This window comes from Danaus plexippus, chromosome 25 (genome assembly GCF_018135715.1).
Source record: "Danaus plexippus chromosome 25, MEX_DaPlex, whole genome shotgun sequence".
NCBI lineage: Eukaryota > Metazoa > Arthropoda > Insecta > Lepidoptera > Nymphalidae > Danaus > Danaus plexippus.
Window position 1 is genome coordinate 503,820 of NC_083553.1, and position 17,437 is coordinate 521,256.

General features: G+C 35.1%; 2 protein-coding genes across 5 annotated transcripts in view; one reads left to right on the forward strand and one right to left on the reverse strand.

The window, feature by feature from the left end:
* The window catches only part of LOC116775096 (inactive dipeptidyl peptidase 10), a 489,500-nt gene extending 477,640 nt beyond the window's left edge, over positions 1–11,860 (forward strand). For all 3 annotated transcript variants that reach the window (XM_061524606.1, XM_061524607.1, XM_061524605.1), the window contains 13 exons: positions 1,450–1,667; positions 1,768–1,870; positions 2,640–2,761; positions 3,137–3,387; positions 3,821–3,971; positions 4,654–4,797; positions 4,968–5,108; positions 7,184–7,275; positions 7,521–7,641; positions 7,946–8,019; positions 8,823–8,983; positions 9,274–9,464; positions 9,844–11,860. In XM_061524606.1, coding sequence (XP_061380590.1) covers positions 1,450–1,667; positions 1,768–1,870; positions 2,640–2,761; positions 3,137–3,387; positions 3,821–3,971; positions 4,654–4,797; positions 4,968–5,108; positions 7,184–7,275; positions 7,521–7,641; positions 7,946–8,019; positions 8,823–8,983; positions 9,274–9,464; positions 9,844–9,987 — 1,913 coding nt within the window. In that variant the 3' untranslated portion in view covers positions 9,988–11,860. The remainder of the gene's footprint in view (positions 1–1,449; positions 1,668–1,767; positions 1,871–2,639; positions 2,762–3,136; positions 3,388–3,820; positions 3,972–4,653; positions 4,798–4,967; positions 5,109–7,183; positions 7,276–7,520; positions 7,642–7,945; positions 8,020–8,822; positions 8,984–9,273; positions 9,465–9,843) is intronic.
* Positions 11,861–14,143: 2,283 nt separating this feature from the next.
* Positions 14,144–17,386, reverse strand: LOC116775200 (cytochrome c oxidase subunit 4 isoform 1, mitochondrial-like). 2 transcript variants are annotated; one of them, XM_032668047.2, is made up of 6 exons: positions 17,263–17,386; positions 16,054–16,140; positions 15,817–15,930; positions 15,184–15,376; positions 14,833–14,969; positions 14,144–14,242 (listed from the first exon to the last, which is right to left on the reverse strand). In XM_032668047.2, the coding sequence occupies exons 2-5, from the start codon at positions 16,135–16,137 to the stop codon at positions 14,836–14,838; spliced, it is 525 nt and encodes a 174-aa protein (XP_032523938.1). In that variant the 5' UTR covers positions 16,138–16,140; positions 17,263–17,386; the 3' UTR covers positions 14,144–14,242; positions 14,833–14,835. The 2 variants fall into 2 exon arrangements, with proteins under 2 accessions (XP_032523938.1, XP_061380660.1); XM_061524676.1 differs by having other exon boundaries at positions 17,240–17,270.
* Between the last annotated feature and the right edge of the window lie 51 nt (positions 17,387–17,437).

A 17,437-nucleotide genomic window follows, 5' to 3' on the forward strand; every position in this document is an offset into this window, starting at 1 on the left:
CACCCGTGGGAAGGTGGACATGAAATTTTTGATGTAACTTATACTTAACAAAGAGGAAATTGTCTTGAAATATACGTTTGAAATCTAAATCTTACACGAAGTTAAATTAGTATAGGCATAGATTACTATACTTATTTTTTACATTATAGTTGTTTGGAACTAATATATAAATTGAAATTAAAAGAAAATGACATTTTAGCGACTGGCATGCATTATTGGCGGAGGTTTCGGTTCAGAGATCTTTTTTTCTCATAAAAACAATAGTTCATTTAAAATGAGACACACACAGTGTTATTTCTTATTATAATATACAAACATTTGCGATGCGGGCGATGCATATTAACAGTATTTCTTGCATTGTATGTATGTTTTAGGTTGGAATCCTGCGCGTGTCGATAAATTTTTCATATTTTATTTTCATATTTATAGTCTAATTCACACAGACAGGATTAAATTTATGTAAACGCACAGTAATATTTCTAAAAAAAAAGAAATAAATATAATAAAAACAAAACACAAATGAATTCGTAAATCGTAAAAAAAAATTAAATTTTTAAACAAATAGGATATGAATGAGGCTGATTTCCATAACTAAAAACATGAATACAATAAGCCTTACACGCCATTGAATTGCTGAAAGCAAAGAAAACACAATAAAAACCTAAATTACAGTTTTTCAAAAGCACAAGAATTATTGCTTCTATTACACGCCCCACATCGGAATCGCATACGGAATCAATGCTTTGTGCTAACATTTACAAATTCTAAATCGGAGATTCCAATCTTTTTCGAGCTTTATTTGATTTCTTTAACACACAAAGCCATAAAGACTTTGTGTGAATTGCCTTGGAAATACCGAAGAGGATTGCTTTATTTACTCCGCATCAGACTTTCCGTCCTCTTTGCTGGTGTTTTATTATGAGCTATTATTATATACGAAGCTTCTAAAAGTAACTACAGTTTCGGTCAAAGACTTTTCCGTGTCTCATAATTTACCGGTGGTTTAATGAACCATTTAGTTAGCCAACTTCGGTATAACAATTACGTTATCAAAGTGAAAGTTTCTTGGTCCTTGTTTTATATGTATTATGACCGCTCTGTAATAGATGAGTTTGGAACTTCGGGGTATCCAAGTTAGAAAAGCCTAACTATCTACGATCGTTCCGATATTAATGCCTGTTTCAATTGATTGGTAGACCGAAACCTTGCTTATGAAGCATACAAAATATTTAGTAACAATTTATAATAATTGATTTTAAGAGAAGAATAAAATAACCTATTAACTATAGTTACAACCCACGATTCTCTCACAACTGTAGGTACCTGATTATAATTTAAAAAATCATATGTTATTAACATCTGAATTAAACAATTATATAACCAGTGCATTTTAACAGTACTCACAGATGTCTGTGTTAAGTGTACAACGCTGCAATCCACTATTTTCAGGAGTTCCAGGGGTAATCTTTAATGGAGTACCAGATTTCCTTTACGAGACCGAGGTGTTGCGATTGGACCGCGCCCTGTGGTTCAGCCCCGACGGACAGACGCTCATGTACGTGACCTACAATGACAGCCTGGTCCAACAACACAAATATCCTTGGTATGGTTTGGATCAACAGGAACCGCCCGCCTACCCTGCCATAAGGACCCTAAGATATCCGAAGGTAATTTTAGTTTAGACCATCTCCGTTTAACAATACTGATTTAACATAAATATAATTTAATTTATATGTTTGAAGTGCTGTTATTATTTTCTGTTTTCAGATGAACACTAATAACCCAGCAGTAACGGTGTACGTGGTCAGTCTGAAGACTCCAAAGTTTCTGTTCCCACATGCTATACAGTTTAATTCACCCTTTGACTCTGGTAAGACAAAATTTTAAGTTATTTTTTTTGTCTAGACTAACTATAGAGTACAGTCTAGACTCTACTCAACGCCTGCTGTATTATTGTCATTAATTTCTTAACAATTTTATTTTTCTTCTTACTTATTTTTAATATAGCACTGTATGTTCCTAATACGATGATGTAATAAATTTCAAGAATACCTTCCAAAGTTTTTTGCAATAATCAAACTTTCTGTGAATACCATTTATAAAGAGTGGAAACAAAGATTTATAAAAGTTTTTATAAAAACCGTCTGAGGAATATATTCAATTCAGAGTTTGAAGAGTTCGCTGACGGAATTGTTTTGTGCTCTTAATACTTCGTCGGAACAAAAAAACTTGTCTCTTTATTTACTTCACACATATATTTATGACTAGTTATATACATAAGCCATGTATGCTGATTTTTCACCTTGTATCATCGGTATCTTACTAAAGCATTCTTAATTCAGATTTAAATAAACTGATTGTATGAAGCGTTATATATAGATTGAATAGATCGCTCAGTTACCAGAATTAATAGTTCCGAAATTCAATTCTGGTTAATGGATCTGAACTTCATTTGGACAAAACGTTTAAAATAAATAGAATTCAAAATTCGTACACACGACTGGCACGTGTCAGTGCAATTAGCGTTTAACTGCTATGATAAAGTACGTTTTTAATATTATATTTTAAAATTCAAACAAAACTATATATAGTATATATTATGTGCTATAATTACTTTAGACTATATTTAATTTCATAAGGCTGGTATGTTCGTTGGACAAGTTGGGTGTCTGAGCGTCAGATAGCTGTTCTCCTCCTCAACAGACCTCAGAATCTATCCATCATCGCCACATGCAACGCTGTGTCTTACAACTGCCAAGATGTGAGTGTTGTGTCATGGATTTATAAACATATGTTTGATAACTTGGCCTTTAATAAACTATCAGGGCCCAAGGATGAAATATGACCTATCATACAAGAAATAAAATTCTCAAAATCAATTCATGTTTACCGGAACGATTGTGAAACATACCAACAACACAATAGATAGCTATCGATACGATTTTTAAAAACAGCTGCATCTATTCACACGATGTTTTTTGGAGAAACCAAATAAAAAAAATCTTCAGAATTAACTAATATTCAGCGGTAACAATCCACAAACATACAGTTGAAATGAAAAACACTTTTTTTGAACTTAAAAATAAAAATACATGTCCTATTACATCGTTAGGATGAAAATGCATTTAATCCTCAGATTTATCGCGACGAATCTGACGGTTCGCGATGGTCAGGTCTTGGGTCAGACCCGGAGGAAGAGTGCGGCTGGTGCGGGGGGGCAGCGCTCGTGGGGGGGAGGAGCGGCATCTTCACGTCCATACCTGTCACCGACCAGGGAGGCGTGTGGAGACACGCTATACATCTCACCCAGGAGACCAGAACGACCATTACCCAGGGGAACTTCGAAATAACACAGCTGATTGGATGGGATGAGAAACGAAGACTGCTGTATGCTTGTTCTCTATAAATTAGTTTTGTTTTTACGTCTTGGTAAAGACACCCTTACCTTTCTTACAGTAAAAGTCTAAGGTAGTAGTTATATTATAGGCACTTAAACAAAGAAAGCAATCTAAAGCAAAGCAAGCATTCTATAAGCTTATACAGTAATGATACAAACTATTTATCAAATTAAAATATACTGAATTGAAACAGACTTTACAGCACAGCACATAAACCACTGAAACATTCAATAAACGACGACATATTATTTTATCTACGAGAATTCTTGGATCCTGAGATGTAATAATAAACAAAATAAGCTTTTCTTAAACAAACAAAAAACATATGTATTTGAACATATGAAAAACCTCGGGACTTTTCATTTTATATAAGCACAGTTAGAGTGAAACTATTTTAATTATAAATGACTTGTTTTATTCAGCTACGTGATCGGTACCGCCCCTGACAAAGCCGGAGAGCGTCACCTCTACCGCGTGTCGGTGCCTGTGGACGGCTGGCCTCCTCCGCCCGTCTGCCTCACCTGCCCTGGACGGATGATTGAAGCCACCGCTGAACCCAGCACGGAGGAACCGGTCAGACATGACATTTATATATATATAAATAGTATATATATATATATATACTATATATATATATATATATATATATATATATATACTAGTTTGTACCCGCGACTTCGTCTGGTTTAGTTTCAGAATTAGAAATGTAAAGTTGACCGGGTGAACTCTATTCCTCCTTATCGACAGTAGATACGAAGATTTTGGATTTGATCGATTTATGTTTTTTTTTTCAATCGCATGTAAAGTATCCTATGTTCTTGAGTCATAAATAGTGTAATCAATACGACTTTCTTTTATATATATATTTTATTATTATATATATATATGTACATATTTATATATAGATTAATTGTCAGTTTGTCCACGCACTATTACTATGAGAGACGGATAACTTTCCAAGTAAGAGTTTCATACCTCAGCATTACAAAAAATAATTCTGCTTGAAGATAAGTCGATGTACGAAAATATTTAGAAATTTTAAAATGTTTTCCACAAAAGATTTTCAGTCAAAAATAAATGTTAAAAATGGGAGAATGCTACACAAGTTTTTCATGCAAAACGTACCTATGTTATGAATGCCAGAACACTTTTTATGTATACTTGACTCACATTTTCATACGATAACCTGCTAATTTAGTGACGTCCAAATAAGTTATAAGTTAATTTTATAAGTCGTTTTTTCCCAAACGAATAGGAATACGACAACAGCACGTCGTCATTACCCGCGTGGCCGACGTCCACAGTTCTGCCTCACGTGGCCGACGAGAACGACTCGCTTCCCACCGCCTGTCTCTACAACAGAGTTATATTTAGCAAAAATTTCTCGTACTACGTTCAGGTCAGAAAAATCGACAAGGTTTTTGCCTATCATGAAACTATTGAAGCTTGTTTTAGAGTATTGCCGCTCTGAAACTAATAGGATGTAGTTGGAACTACTCCAATAACAATATTTACAATGTGTTTATTTTGTCATCTCCTTTACTCATGGAAACCCCATCCTGTCTTCAGGAGTGCCTCGGTCCAGAGCCCCCAGCGATATTCCTTTGTACGTCAGCGGGGTCTCGCCGAGCCGTGCTGTGGGACGGGGCGCCGCTCAGACAAAAGTTCGCGGCCCTCGCTTCCCCCCAGGCCAAAGTGTTCAGAGTCGAGGTGAGTCACTGCTTCTAGAAACTAACTGGCGAAGGATTTTATCTTTCTGATTCTGGAAACATTCATTACAAACATTTTCACAAGCACTGCAAGAACAAATAAGAATATATTTATCGCCTATGGTTTTATATTTATACTGTTATTTACTATGCATTATTACAGAATAGCACAAATATGAGTAATAATGTTTTTGTTAATAAGTCTTATTTTTGTCACTTACTCCAATAATTTCTTAATTTCCTCGCGTACTTTAAATTCGCTCAAAACGAGCTAATTGTACCTTGAGGTCTTGAGGAACATGGTTAAGGGGATCTTTAATGATAACAGGATATAGTTTTAATTTCAAGATCTTGATAGAATTGATTGAAGAAGCTTGATATACATTTGTCTTTACAAATTAATGGTTGGACCTGTTCTCGTCTTTGCTAATGTTTAATGCCTGAGTATGTTCCATTTCCCTTATACAAACGCTTATCTTCGTTATGTTTTCTGTTCAGCTCCAATGTTTTTACTTTGAAATATACATTTTAAATCATGCAAAAATATGCACAAAATATTTGTATTAATCATCCCTCTCGTGAAACCGTGTTTGAACATTAGATGGTTGTAAAATAAATGGATTTAATATTATTTTCAGGACAAATCATAATCTTAAAATTTAATGATAAACCTGTAATTTTTTTCTTAAATCTATTTTTGTAGATATCATTTGAATACTCAATTATTCTATATGAAGACATAAGAGAAATTCCGGACCTACTGTTTTTGCTAGCAAAACGGTCCTACAAGTAAAAAAATTCTATACTTCATAAAATTATATGACATAGACACGTTCCCTTATTCCACCATCTTATTAACTACCAGCCATCTCATATGAATATGAATGATTTTCTTTATTAAGTTTAACTAAATAAGACTAAGACCCAAACAGGATCACAGTTAGAGTGATAATATAAAGTCAACATAACTTAAATGTTAATTCACAATATTGATCATTAAAACTGTTTGCTGTTTGGACGCGTGTGTGCCAGCTTGTGGGAGCGCGTGTCTGACTGGATTTGTGTGTGTGTGTGTGTGTACGTGTATAGACCTGTGTGTGCATGTGTATGTTGTGATAAAGAATAAAGATGTAGTGTTTTTTAAGTCTTTTTATATTCAGGTTTGTCATATCGAATAACTCTAAGTGAGAAATAAGTCGTCGCAGGTAGTGAATAAACGATTTACTAAGCAGTTTCTTCCATAAAAATATCATAAATGCCTTTTAATATTATTCCAGTGATTCCATACTTCGGTCAATAGTTTTCAAAATACCTCGTGCAACTGTTTTATGTTTATATTCCAATGGATCGTTCATCAGATAAAAAAAACTCGTAAAACGTTGTAATCAGACGCCAGCAAAGAACCTTAAAAATTGTACTCACGCTTCGAGTGTCATGTTAGCTGAAGACTGTTTGGAAACTACAATTCAAACGCACAAAAAAGCAAAAAAATTCGTATAAAGGAATTCGGTACTGGAAATTCAAAAGCAGACATTCTTTCATGTGAAACCCTTAACAAGTAAAATAAGGAACTCGATTTTAAATTCAGTGACGTGACGTGATACAGACCTTGTAACAAAGAAACTAAATTTTATAGGTCCTACGCGTTATTTATTATTTTATATGAACATAAACCCGGCGTATTGGTTCATTTACACCAACCGTGATCGCGGGCAGACGGGTTGACACCGTGTGAAACGTATACACGTGGAAATCTTAGATAGCATTGTGTGAGACCTCGTTTGAATATATCACAACTTGCGTTCCCTTAAGACTGTATAAACTTCCATCAACCTTACTCTAAGTTAATTACGGCAGGTTTGTGGAAAACCTAATGTTTGTAATCAGGTTAGTTAGTTAACGAAGTTATAGGAAACTGTATATTTAAAATACCCGTGAGAAATTGGCACAAATATAGTATATGAGACATTGCCAAAATTTGTGTGGCTTCAGCACAGGCGTCATGATAAGCTGTTAGAAATAGTATTGTATAGGTATTGCTCATTCATCAGAGTGATCATGACATTACCACTACAGGTCCAAGCGCAAAGATCAGCACGCGTAAGGTTGCTACTGCCTCCGGGCTTGCGGGACACTGACGACTTGCCGCTACCACTCGTATTGCATTTGTGAGTTTATTCTATACATATGTATAAAAAGAAATTGGTTATTAAAAAAAAAAGTATTTCTTCTATTTCTCTTTAAAAAGATATAATTTTTCCAGGCATTAATTATATTCAAAAGTTAATTTTCCATTTTTTAGAACATTTTACATGATTATCAACATTTTGTTAAGCGCCGAATAGGTTACAATATTTTAAACATGGTCTAATATAAAATCTTCTAATCTCTCTTGCACTTCTGTGTGGTCCAGGTCCTCGGCTCCAGGTTCCCAGCTGGTGACTGAGCAGTGGGCACCTGGTTGGGGCTGGTATCTCGCCGCCGCAAGGAACTTTATAATTGCAGAAATAGACGCGAGAGGATCCGGCGGACAGGTGTAGTATATGACTGAAGGTTAGATTTTATTAAAGACAGTAATGTGGAAACAATGAATTGAACGATAATTGATACATTTTGTTTACAGCAAACAATTTGAACATTACTCTTATATTAACTAATATATATTTCTCTTATGGTTTTTTAATGCTTAGAATCTTCTTATTGCCATATATTTTGAAGTCAGTTCAGTATTGCCACAAGCGGTTTAAAAACGAAATAAAAAACCGTCTCTTATACTTTTTTGTGATTTAACTTATCTTTTTAATATGTATTTAAATAACAGAAGAAATTCTCTAACAGGGAGAGGAGTTACGAACAGAGATATACCAGAAACTGCTCTCAGTAGACGTCGAAGACCAAATAGCTGTTTTATCGTAAGTATACAAAATTTTCAACAAATATCATGGAAATTATAATGTTAATGAAGTTTTCTCACTAACTTTATGATTAATGAACTATTGTGTTAATTCTACTTACGTTTTACTATTTTGCTGTGAATAGGAAAGTACATCGGAAGTAACAGAATCCTTAATACAACATACAGTTCTCTGAGTCCGGACTATATGTTTGTCTTAAACTGTTACATATCCGACATGTGTGTGAAAAATGGAATATTCAGGGCATAAAAAATTATTTTTAGACGTAACAAATAAAACTTCTAATTATAATTGGAAGTCCATAAAAGACAAGATATAAAATATATATATATCAATTTCAAGCGGCGAAAAATAAAAAACAATCAACCATTTATATGAAGTGAAACACCAAACACATATATTTATTTTAATTACTGATCAACACACACAGACATCTCGAAGCACTTTCACGAATCAGTGAGAATATACATATACATATTCATGTAACATGTAACATGCGATAGAGAACGAAAAAATTTCTGGCAATATACCAAAAGTTCACAGTGATAACATTTAAGTAGTTATCAGGTCGGCATTCACATTACGTTAGTTTATTCATATAGTAACTTGAAAAGACAATGGAAGATCTATTATGACTTAACCGTTTGGAATAAACAAATAACCATTTGATATATGATAGCTCGTAATACTTAACATAAAAACAATACGATAATATGACGAGGACAGTTTGAATAATCAATAGCTTTTAATTGTAACCTGATTCAACAAACGTTGTAGGTGTATATGTGTGTTTGTTTCAGCTACCTCCGTGACAACCTGAAGATGGTGGATGGGAGCCGTACCGGTGCCTGGGGGAGCGGGTACGGCGCGGGCGCGGCGCTCGCCCTCGCCGCGGGAGACGCCGCTAATCTCACCAGGTGCCTGGCCCTGCTGGCGCCCCTCGCCGACTTACGACACCACAGTGAGTTACATGACAAGATAGTTTAACACTACAGAAAACATTAGCTCCGTGCACCAAAACAATACGAGAACGCCAACAATATCATCTTCAGTTAAGGAAGTAAATATAGCAGAACAAATTGCAATAAGTCATAACTAAACCCAGTCTCAGAGCCTTAACGTGTTTTATGTTTTTCTTATAGCGATTGTTCATTAAGCTCATGCATGCTTCACAACACTTTGCCATTTTTATTCAAGCGAAATATTAAAATACTCTAAACTAGGCCAGTAACTTTAAGCTGTTTGCACCAGACTCGTTCTGGTCGGAGCGCTACTCGGGCCTGGGCGGCGGAGCGTCGCTGGGTGTGTGGCGCCGGGCGTCCTCGGTGCCTCCTCGGCGCGTGTTACTCGCGCACGCCACCGCGGACGTGCGGGCGCCTCCGCCCCACGCTCTCGCTCTTGCACGAGCTCTCATACAAGCCAGAGCCGTGTACTCTCATCAGGTTAGACGCGGAGTCCACAGACTAGAACGATTACATAACGGACTTTTAAGTAATGGATTAAAATGTCTCAGATAGATTTCAATTATATCAAGTATTGTATAATTGCCAAATTTAATGAATCCAAACATTCTATGCCATGTCTACGACATTTTCACGACGAGATTTCTGAGAACAAAATTTGATAACAAAGTATCGTAATTATTTCCATGTTAAATGCAACGCGGCACAAAATCATCAGAAATAAATACACCAGTACATCCAGCTTTAAAATATGTCACGGCACAAACATAACCAATGAAAGTCTGAATATGCCACCTTCCATAAACTGTCCATTGATGGAGACAAATACAAGACAGTAATCTAAAGCTGTCCGTTCCAGGTGTATCCTGATGAGGGTCACAACTTCGAGCGCTCGTTCCTGCACGTGTACTCGACTATGGAGCAGTTCTTCGACGAATGTTTCGGGCCCGTGGAGCTCGCGGACTGGGACAATCCCGGAGGACTGTTTCCATTTAGGGATTGAAGCCGTCAGAAGAGACATCGGTCGGTCTGCTGGAGAGGTTTAGTGTTATTTGGAATACTCAGGCGGTGGAGCGGTGCCGGAGGGGCTTTCTTGTTATTATTTTCCCTTAATATTTTAATCCCACTCTTAAATCTTCTCTATTTACTCGTTAAGATCATCCCTTAACTTATAATTCTTCAAAATTTCGATGTTTGTAGATTCTACGCTAACAAATTTTGTTATTTTGGAAAACATAGCAAGCTTATACAAAGTACTATATCCAAAACTAAAGCGTCTGTAATAGTAGAAAACTTTTTTTAGGTAACGTTTAGAAAGGGTCGTAGTGTTACCAACACGCTCGGACAGTTCGCTTTGAACCTCGGAGTCGCCACACACACCAGTCATTACATCAAATAATTAATATTTCCAAAAGCTTCTTAATGTAGTCATTTCTTCTTATCTCTAGTTTCTAGTCGTCTCGTGAGTTTTTTGAATTCCTTAATAAATTAGGCAATGAAGCGAATTTAAATTATTTAATTAAAACATAATAATAATATAAATAATAATTTTAATATTTTATCATAGTGACATCGATAACGAACTGCCAACCTCCGAGAGATTATTTGATTTTAAACTAAACCGATAGAAAATTACTATAAGACTTCGCACCAAATATACCAAAATACAAACTATAGCAGTAATCGAAATGGTGCGTATAAAGTATTGTGGATTGATATTCTATTGAAGCCTAAAGCATATTTATTAGTCGGTCTTAGAATGATATTCGAGTTGTTTGTATTACCTTGACGTATTATTAAAGTAATAATTGTATTATGAAACAGTTCGTGAACCGCCTTAAATATACTCTAAAACGTTTCTTTCAATGTGCAAACACCGCTGAGCGCAAGGAGCTCCCGCATTCTCTATTTTATTTATTAGGGTTCACGAACCGTTTTCGGAGTTTTGCTCCTGTGGAATTTTCTTATGATTATTGTAAGGAATATAAATTCTATATTTTAGTGTAAAATCCATCTTTACCTATATTTATATGTCGCTTTGAATGTCATCGTAAAATTAGCTTTAATGTTTAGACAACGTTGTCCCGATGTTAAGTGTTACTAGAGCAAAATATTTATATCCGTACATAGACCATTACTGAGTATTGCTAGTAAAAATAAATAAATGTGATTAATGTTTTTATTGTATTTTAAACTTTTGACATAGTGTCACATATTTTTATTTAATTTATAATAAATAAAGTAGAATTATATACACTTATTCTTTTTGTGATATCATCTAGTCCAATGTAATAAGTGTTAAATATCTAATATATTTGTAAGTCAATATTATTTTATTATATGTATCGTAGTCGTAATAAATTCAACGTTTACATTGGTTTTGGTAGTGCAGAAGAACTTATTCGATGTCTTTTAAATGGCGTTATTACTTATTCAATGTTACTTAATATATTCGAACATCGGCAAGTCGGCCACATCACGGCCGTACTCTGCACACATTATGAAGATTTTCATGTACATTGCCACATCAGGCACTCTAAGAGCCCGCGCACACAGAGAGCGGTCAGGAGTTGCGAGTTCGCGCCGCGGTCAGACTGCTCTCTGTGTGCGTTGTTGTTATAGACTCGGTATATTCTAATGAACGCTGAACACGGAACTCGGACCTCCTGACCACTCTCTGTGGGCGCGGGCTGTAATGGTTCCAAAACTGTAATTTATCAGACATTTCCTCAATAAACCTGTGAGATTATATGTATGTGACATATTTATTTCCATGTTATCATTGTAATAAGATCTTTCGCAATTTAATTTCGAAATGCTCAGCGAATCTGTGTCGTTTACGTTAAAATGTTGTTTTATATAAAATTGTTCCCAAACATGTTGTTTTATTCAACACCCAAACGAAAATGGTTCAGTTTGTTTTACACATTACCATGTTTATCTGACTGGCGATCCTTGGTTCGTCATCTTTTGAAAGCCTTTTTATACTTATCTCACTGAACAATAAAACATTCGGGGAGTCTACAACATCGTCAGCGGCGGCCATCACTTACCCTTCAGACAAAATCATGCCGCCAAGCGATTCGTCGGATTCCGTAATATTGCCTAAGGAACCCGTATGGAAGATGGGTCTCAACAGTTGCATTATTCGAGCCGTGTGTGTGAAGGTAAAGAAATTGTTGTGTCGAGTGCTTATTCAGGGGGTAAGGGGATTCCAAGACGCGTGTGCCGCTGGCCATCCTCAAACTGTAGAGAACAAATTAATCGGCTAGCAATCCATGCCAGGATAATCCTAAGATGGCTCCATTGTGCCGGTTGGCGACTGGAAAGGAAGACGCATTTGTGATCTCTGGGTGTTCGGACATCCCCACATTTTACAGATCAGCATTCACTGTCGCAGAAAGTTTGGCTCTTGTGTTTGATTTAAATTACAAGACCTAATTCCATTCTCTATATACTGTATCAAAAATCAGTTTTCAAAATAAGGAATGTTTGGACAGAGGCCGCACTTCCTCTCTCTAAAAATGTACATAACTAACAGTAGAGATCTACAGTGTAATCACTTTTGCATTACACCCACCCACCCATAAATACCCAAGTCCCACTCTCGAGCGTAACTCTGTAGCGCCCCGGCGTATGTCGGTATATTCGCAGTGAAATCTTTTGTCAGTCTCCCTCACTGGAGATCTATTGCTAGAGGCCGCTATCGTTTACCGTTCGTTCGTTATCGTTCTCGCTATCGCTGTCTATCTCAGAAGCTTACGACAGGCTCTGCCATCCTTCTAGCTCTGGGTTTTTATTTGACCTGGATTTCTGACTTTCACAGCGGCCATATTATTAGTAGTTGTTAATGTCTGCCCGTTTGAGTCAATTCAGGGGTTCTATGTCTATTTTTACTGCACATAAAAGATTTGTCATAACCGAGTGATGGTAATCATCGCCGGTTTTTTTTTTTAATGATATGAAGCTCACGTATCTGTCCCTCACTTCTTGAGCGGGTCGGAGAGTTCATCTTTGCTTATACAGTTCTATCCATTAAGTATCTGTCCAACGAAACTTGTACGATCTAGTCTCAGCAAGGTGTCGAGCTAGAAAACAAAGTCTAGACCCTTTGACTGTCAAGTGTTCTGACAAAACACAGGTGTATCCGATTGAACTTTGATGCCTAGATGCTTGCTGTGTAACTTCCAGTTATTATTGATTTTTTTATTATAAATTCACAATTTTTTCAATTTTAGATTTGCAGAGGATAGAATAATTTAATTAGTTGTAACTTCTATTGGACTATTTTTGTCTTCAGGATCCTTTCCTCGCACCCTACATGAATCCTTGATGTCCCATTTAGTTATCTTCGTTACTCCGTTTAGGTACATCATTAATTTATAACAATAGTTTTTTTTTGGACCGCAATTTGTAATTCTTCAATTTTCTCCTCCAAAATCGTTATGTAGTTTTTATTCTCCTCGGCTTCATTTCTAAGGGGATATTTTTTTTTTAATTTGGTGTTTTTTATAGCCACGTTAACTTTTTATCTTGTTTAACCGAAAATGTGGCCATAACTTTCTTTATTTCAGTAATTGCCTGGTAAATAAATAACTTCCGTAAATTTCCCAGAAGATTCGCGTTTCTGATAAGATAAATAAACAAACACGCATCATTAAAGTTTCCATTGATGAATCCATAAGAAAGTACTAGGATAGCAGCAACGGGTAGGAAGTGCATGTTTCATGCTTTAGTAGGAGTGGCTGTCGCAATCACCCACCTTAAAGGCGTGGCTTAAAGGACAATTTTAGAAAGAGATACAAATATCTTCGGCTTAATTAAAGTACCAGGAGCAAAACATCTCTTCGCTAATCATGTTCTCCTAATTTTAAATACAGTTTTAATTTCACAAACTCTTTAATAACGAGAATTTAAATAATATTTTCGGATTATTTAGGTTGATCACGGTTGCTCCATTCTTATCGAAACGACGAGAGGCGTAGTTTCATTTAATTTTAGTATTTCATGTCTAGTGAGATTATAAAGATACTGCGCACAACTAGTCATCGGTCAGGGAGGCAGAGGAGAGCTACTGTTTGTAAGTAACTATTCTGCCGTATACATCTCCCAGCCCCTGTATATTGCAGTGTGATCGCTGGGTATAAATGAGACACGGGTTGTATGATTCACATTTTATTATATCTTACAGATTTATTCACTTATATAAGTTAACATTTCCTATTCTACCGCGGCCATCTTGAAGCTACTAGCGCCATCTGTCAATGAATAGGGAAATAAATTGATGGATTAATATACAGTTTTATACAACTACAGTGATATACATGTGTTGTTGGTATTTCTGTTGTTCTCGGTACATTTTGTTAGGAATTTGAGGTTTATCTTTTATTTTGACATCTTTGTGAGATTTGCTTATGTGGAATTTACATTCTACGTCAGTGGCGCCCAACCTGTGGTCCGAGGACCGCCAGTGGTCCGCGGGATTCAAACAGTGGGCCGCGAAAGAATTCAAAACTCTTTTATATTTTATTAATGTTTTATTAACATATTTATACATTGAGTTTTTTATTAAAGTTTACTTTCTTAGTCATTCATTTTATTTTTCCTTTACATCGTGGTCCCATGTGAACAACAAAGAATACAAAATGGTCCCTAGTCAAGAAAAGATTGCGAACCACTGTTCTAAGTGTTAAAAGATTTCATTTACTGACATAACCGATTTCATATTTAGAAATACTTATGCATAATTAATTTTTACATTACGATGGTTAAGCTCCTGTATATCCCCTAAGAGATACCAACAATCTATTATATACCCTGTGTATATAATATACAGTGTTCTATTTACCATTTACTTCCAGCGGTTGTTCTCGTAGTCCCACTTGGAGGAGAGGCCGTCCACAGGGTTCACCTTCAAGTCCAACATACGTTTCAGCTGCGCCTTCTGAGACTCCTCGCTGAAGGACTCGGGCAAGGGGTTGTATACTGAACATATATATTCATTTATTATCTTTTATATATATATACATATATTAGATTTTCACACGTTATTGTTGTAGACTCATACTTGACAATTGATGTATGGACTAATGACTTGAATTGTTTTGGAAGCAGTATTAAATGGAAAAAAATTAGGTCTAAGAAGTATTATAAAGAAATCATTAATTATAGATATGTAATGCTACAATGTCTTCCTCACCAAACTTCTTCATGGCCATGTAGAACCATAAAGACATGGACGCCATAACAAGCGCCCAGCCGAGCGCTCCCTTCCACTCCCCGGTGGGTGCTTGGAACTCGGCAAACGTCTGACAGAATGAAGCTCGGTACAAGGCTTTCTTCTCCTCCAGGGTCAACTTACGCCAGTCTCCCTTTTCCTTTTCACGGAGTGCCTATATAACAAATTATACATTACAGCCTGACACATAAAAGATATATTTATTTAAATTTTAGAGACATTTTTCTTAAAGATTAAAAAAGGTTGTTTTATATGTACATACTCTTAACACCTACATCATAAGTATGCATTATGTCTGTATGTCTGTATGGATATATTTGCATGTAAGGTATATTTGTATGTTAATTTTGCCCCATTGATAATTACTTCATATATTTTAAATTATAACATGATGTGTACAGCTTTTAATTTTAGTAATTTAATTAACTTAATACAAATTTATTATATATTAAAATTTATAGTATTTGTAATCTTTGTTTAAATTCTTCTTAATTCTTCACCTCATATACCTTACGGATCATGTATAATGATCTATTATATAACTATTGACACAAAGTGTGATATATAATGCCATATTGTCTTAAAAAAAATCACCTTAACATCGGGTGTATCAGCCCTGAACCTAACAGCGGGTAAGGGGAAATCGTTCCTGTCTACATAATTAGGACGGCCATTGAAACCATAGCCCACCCACTCACGATCGCCGATCTGAAAAATTATAACAAATTCCATATATATAACAATATTAACAATGAATTACACAAGAGATACTACTAAAGTATTGTTTGGAAGAGATATTTTAGTCAAAATGATGGTAATTATTTTACAGACCTTGGCAATTTCACTCGCTGCACGGGTTCCGGCCGGGACACGGATAGCATCAAACAGCGCTCGGCGCAAAAGATGGCTGGCCATTGTCTGAAAACAAATAATTTACACAATTTATATATATTTACAGTTGTATATGGGTCGTGGCTATAGAAATCATTGTTGTACTGAGCACACGTCAGATAAACAAAGCTTATAGCTTCTTAACTGGTCATGACACTTATATAACTTCCCACTTACCATATACAATACCATAAGTAAAATACCATAGCCACAGTAACCATTGATTGTACTGTCTGATGATGGTCACATCAATCTATTGTAGTCATAATATTGAACCCATTTCATAAACTTAAACTTCATTTTCGTTATTAAACCAAAATAACCGCATTGTATTTGGTTGGAAAATATTAAAGATTTAATTAAAAAGAAAAATTAAATGTTTAGTAAGTGTAAACAAATTAAGTGCTGTAAGAGAATATTGTAATGTATTAGAACATGTAGTTTGACAAGTTCAATCATTACATACAAAAATATTGTCCAATCTTTTTGTGAGGAATTATTATTGGATTGAATCTTTATCCTGTATTTTTAATCATTTTATACCGAGTATAGTTTACGTAGACTATGTATAATAAGAACATTTGTTTATTTTTCCTTATTGCTGTTTTAATAGAAAACTAGATTGTTTATTCGGCCATGAATTTAATACTTAATCTGTTTAATGATTGAAAAGGTAATTTGTTTAGGAATATTTATCTATGTCACGAAGTTTCTATTTCTAGACATTTATATACCTAAGGTTTGTTACATATATTTTTGTCTAAATTCCAACCATCACTAATAAAATGTATAAAAGCGACATCTGTAGATAACAATTAATGATATATATTTTGATAATAGGTTATGTCTATCGATCGAAAGTTACATAACATTAAATTTTCTTCAACAGAACGAATATTTATGTAAGACTGTACTATAAATTGACTTGCAAGCGTAAAAGTTATCATTGCAAAATAGCAAATAAAATATACTTTATGAACTACAATAAACATATTTTGAATTTCGAATAGAGATAACATAGAAACCAAGTTTATCTAACTTACCACTAAAGTTATATAAAAAAACAATAAACAAAAATGCTTTTCTACAACCTCACTATTTCTTATAATAAACCACTATTTCTTACCATTTTAACTACTATAATATTACCTTGATATAACAAACGCAGCACTGACCACCCTAAATTCTTAAGAAAAACAGCGACCTCTGGCGAAAATGTAACCTGTAAAGTCAATACTTCATTGCGACGTTTCGTTCCGTTTCTCACAATAATAATGTCAATAATATGATATTACAAATTATATACATTTATAAAATCCAATAT

What these genes read in the sequence shown, in the direction of transcription:
- LOC116775200 (XM_061524676.1), bottom strand. An exon ending in CAGCGAGTGAAATTGCCAAG is followed by an intron (nt 15,931 to 16,053) that starts GTCTGTAAAATA and finishes ATAATTTTTCAG; the next exon opens with ATCGGCGATCGTGAGTGGGT. An exon ending in CATGGCCATGAAGAAGTTTG is followed by an intron (nt 14,970 to 15,183) that starts GTGAGGAAGACA and finishes ATATATGTTCAG; the next exon opens with TATACAACCCCTTGCCCGAG.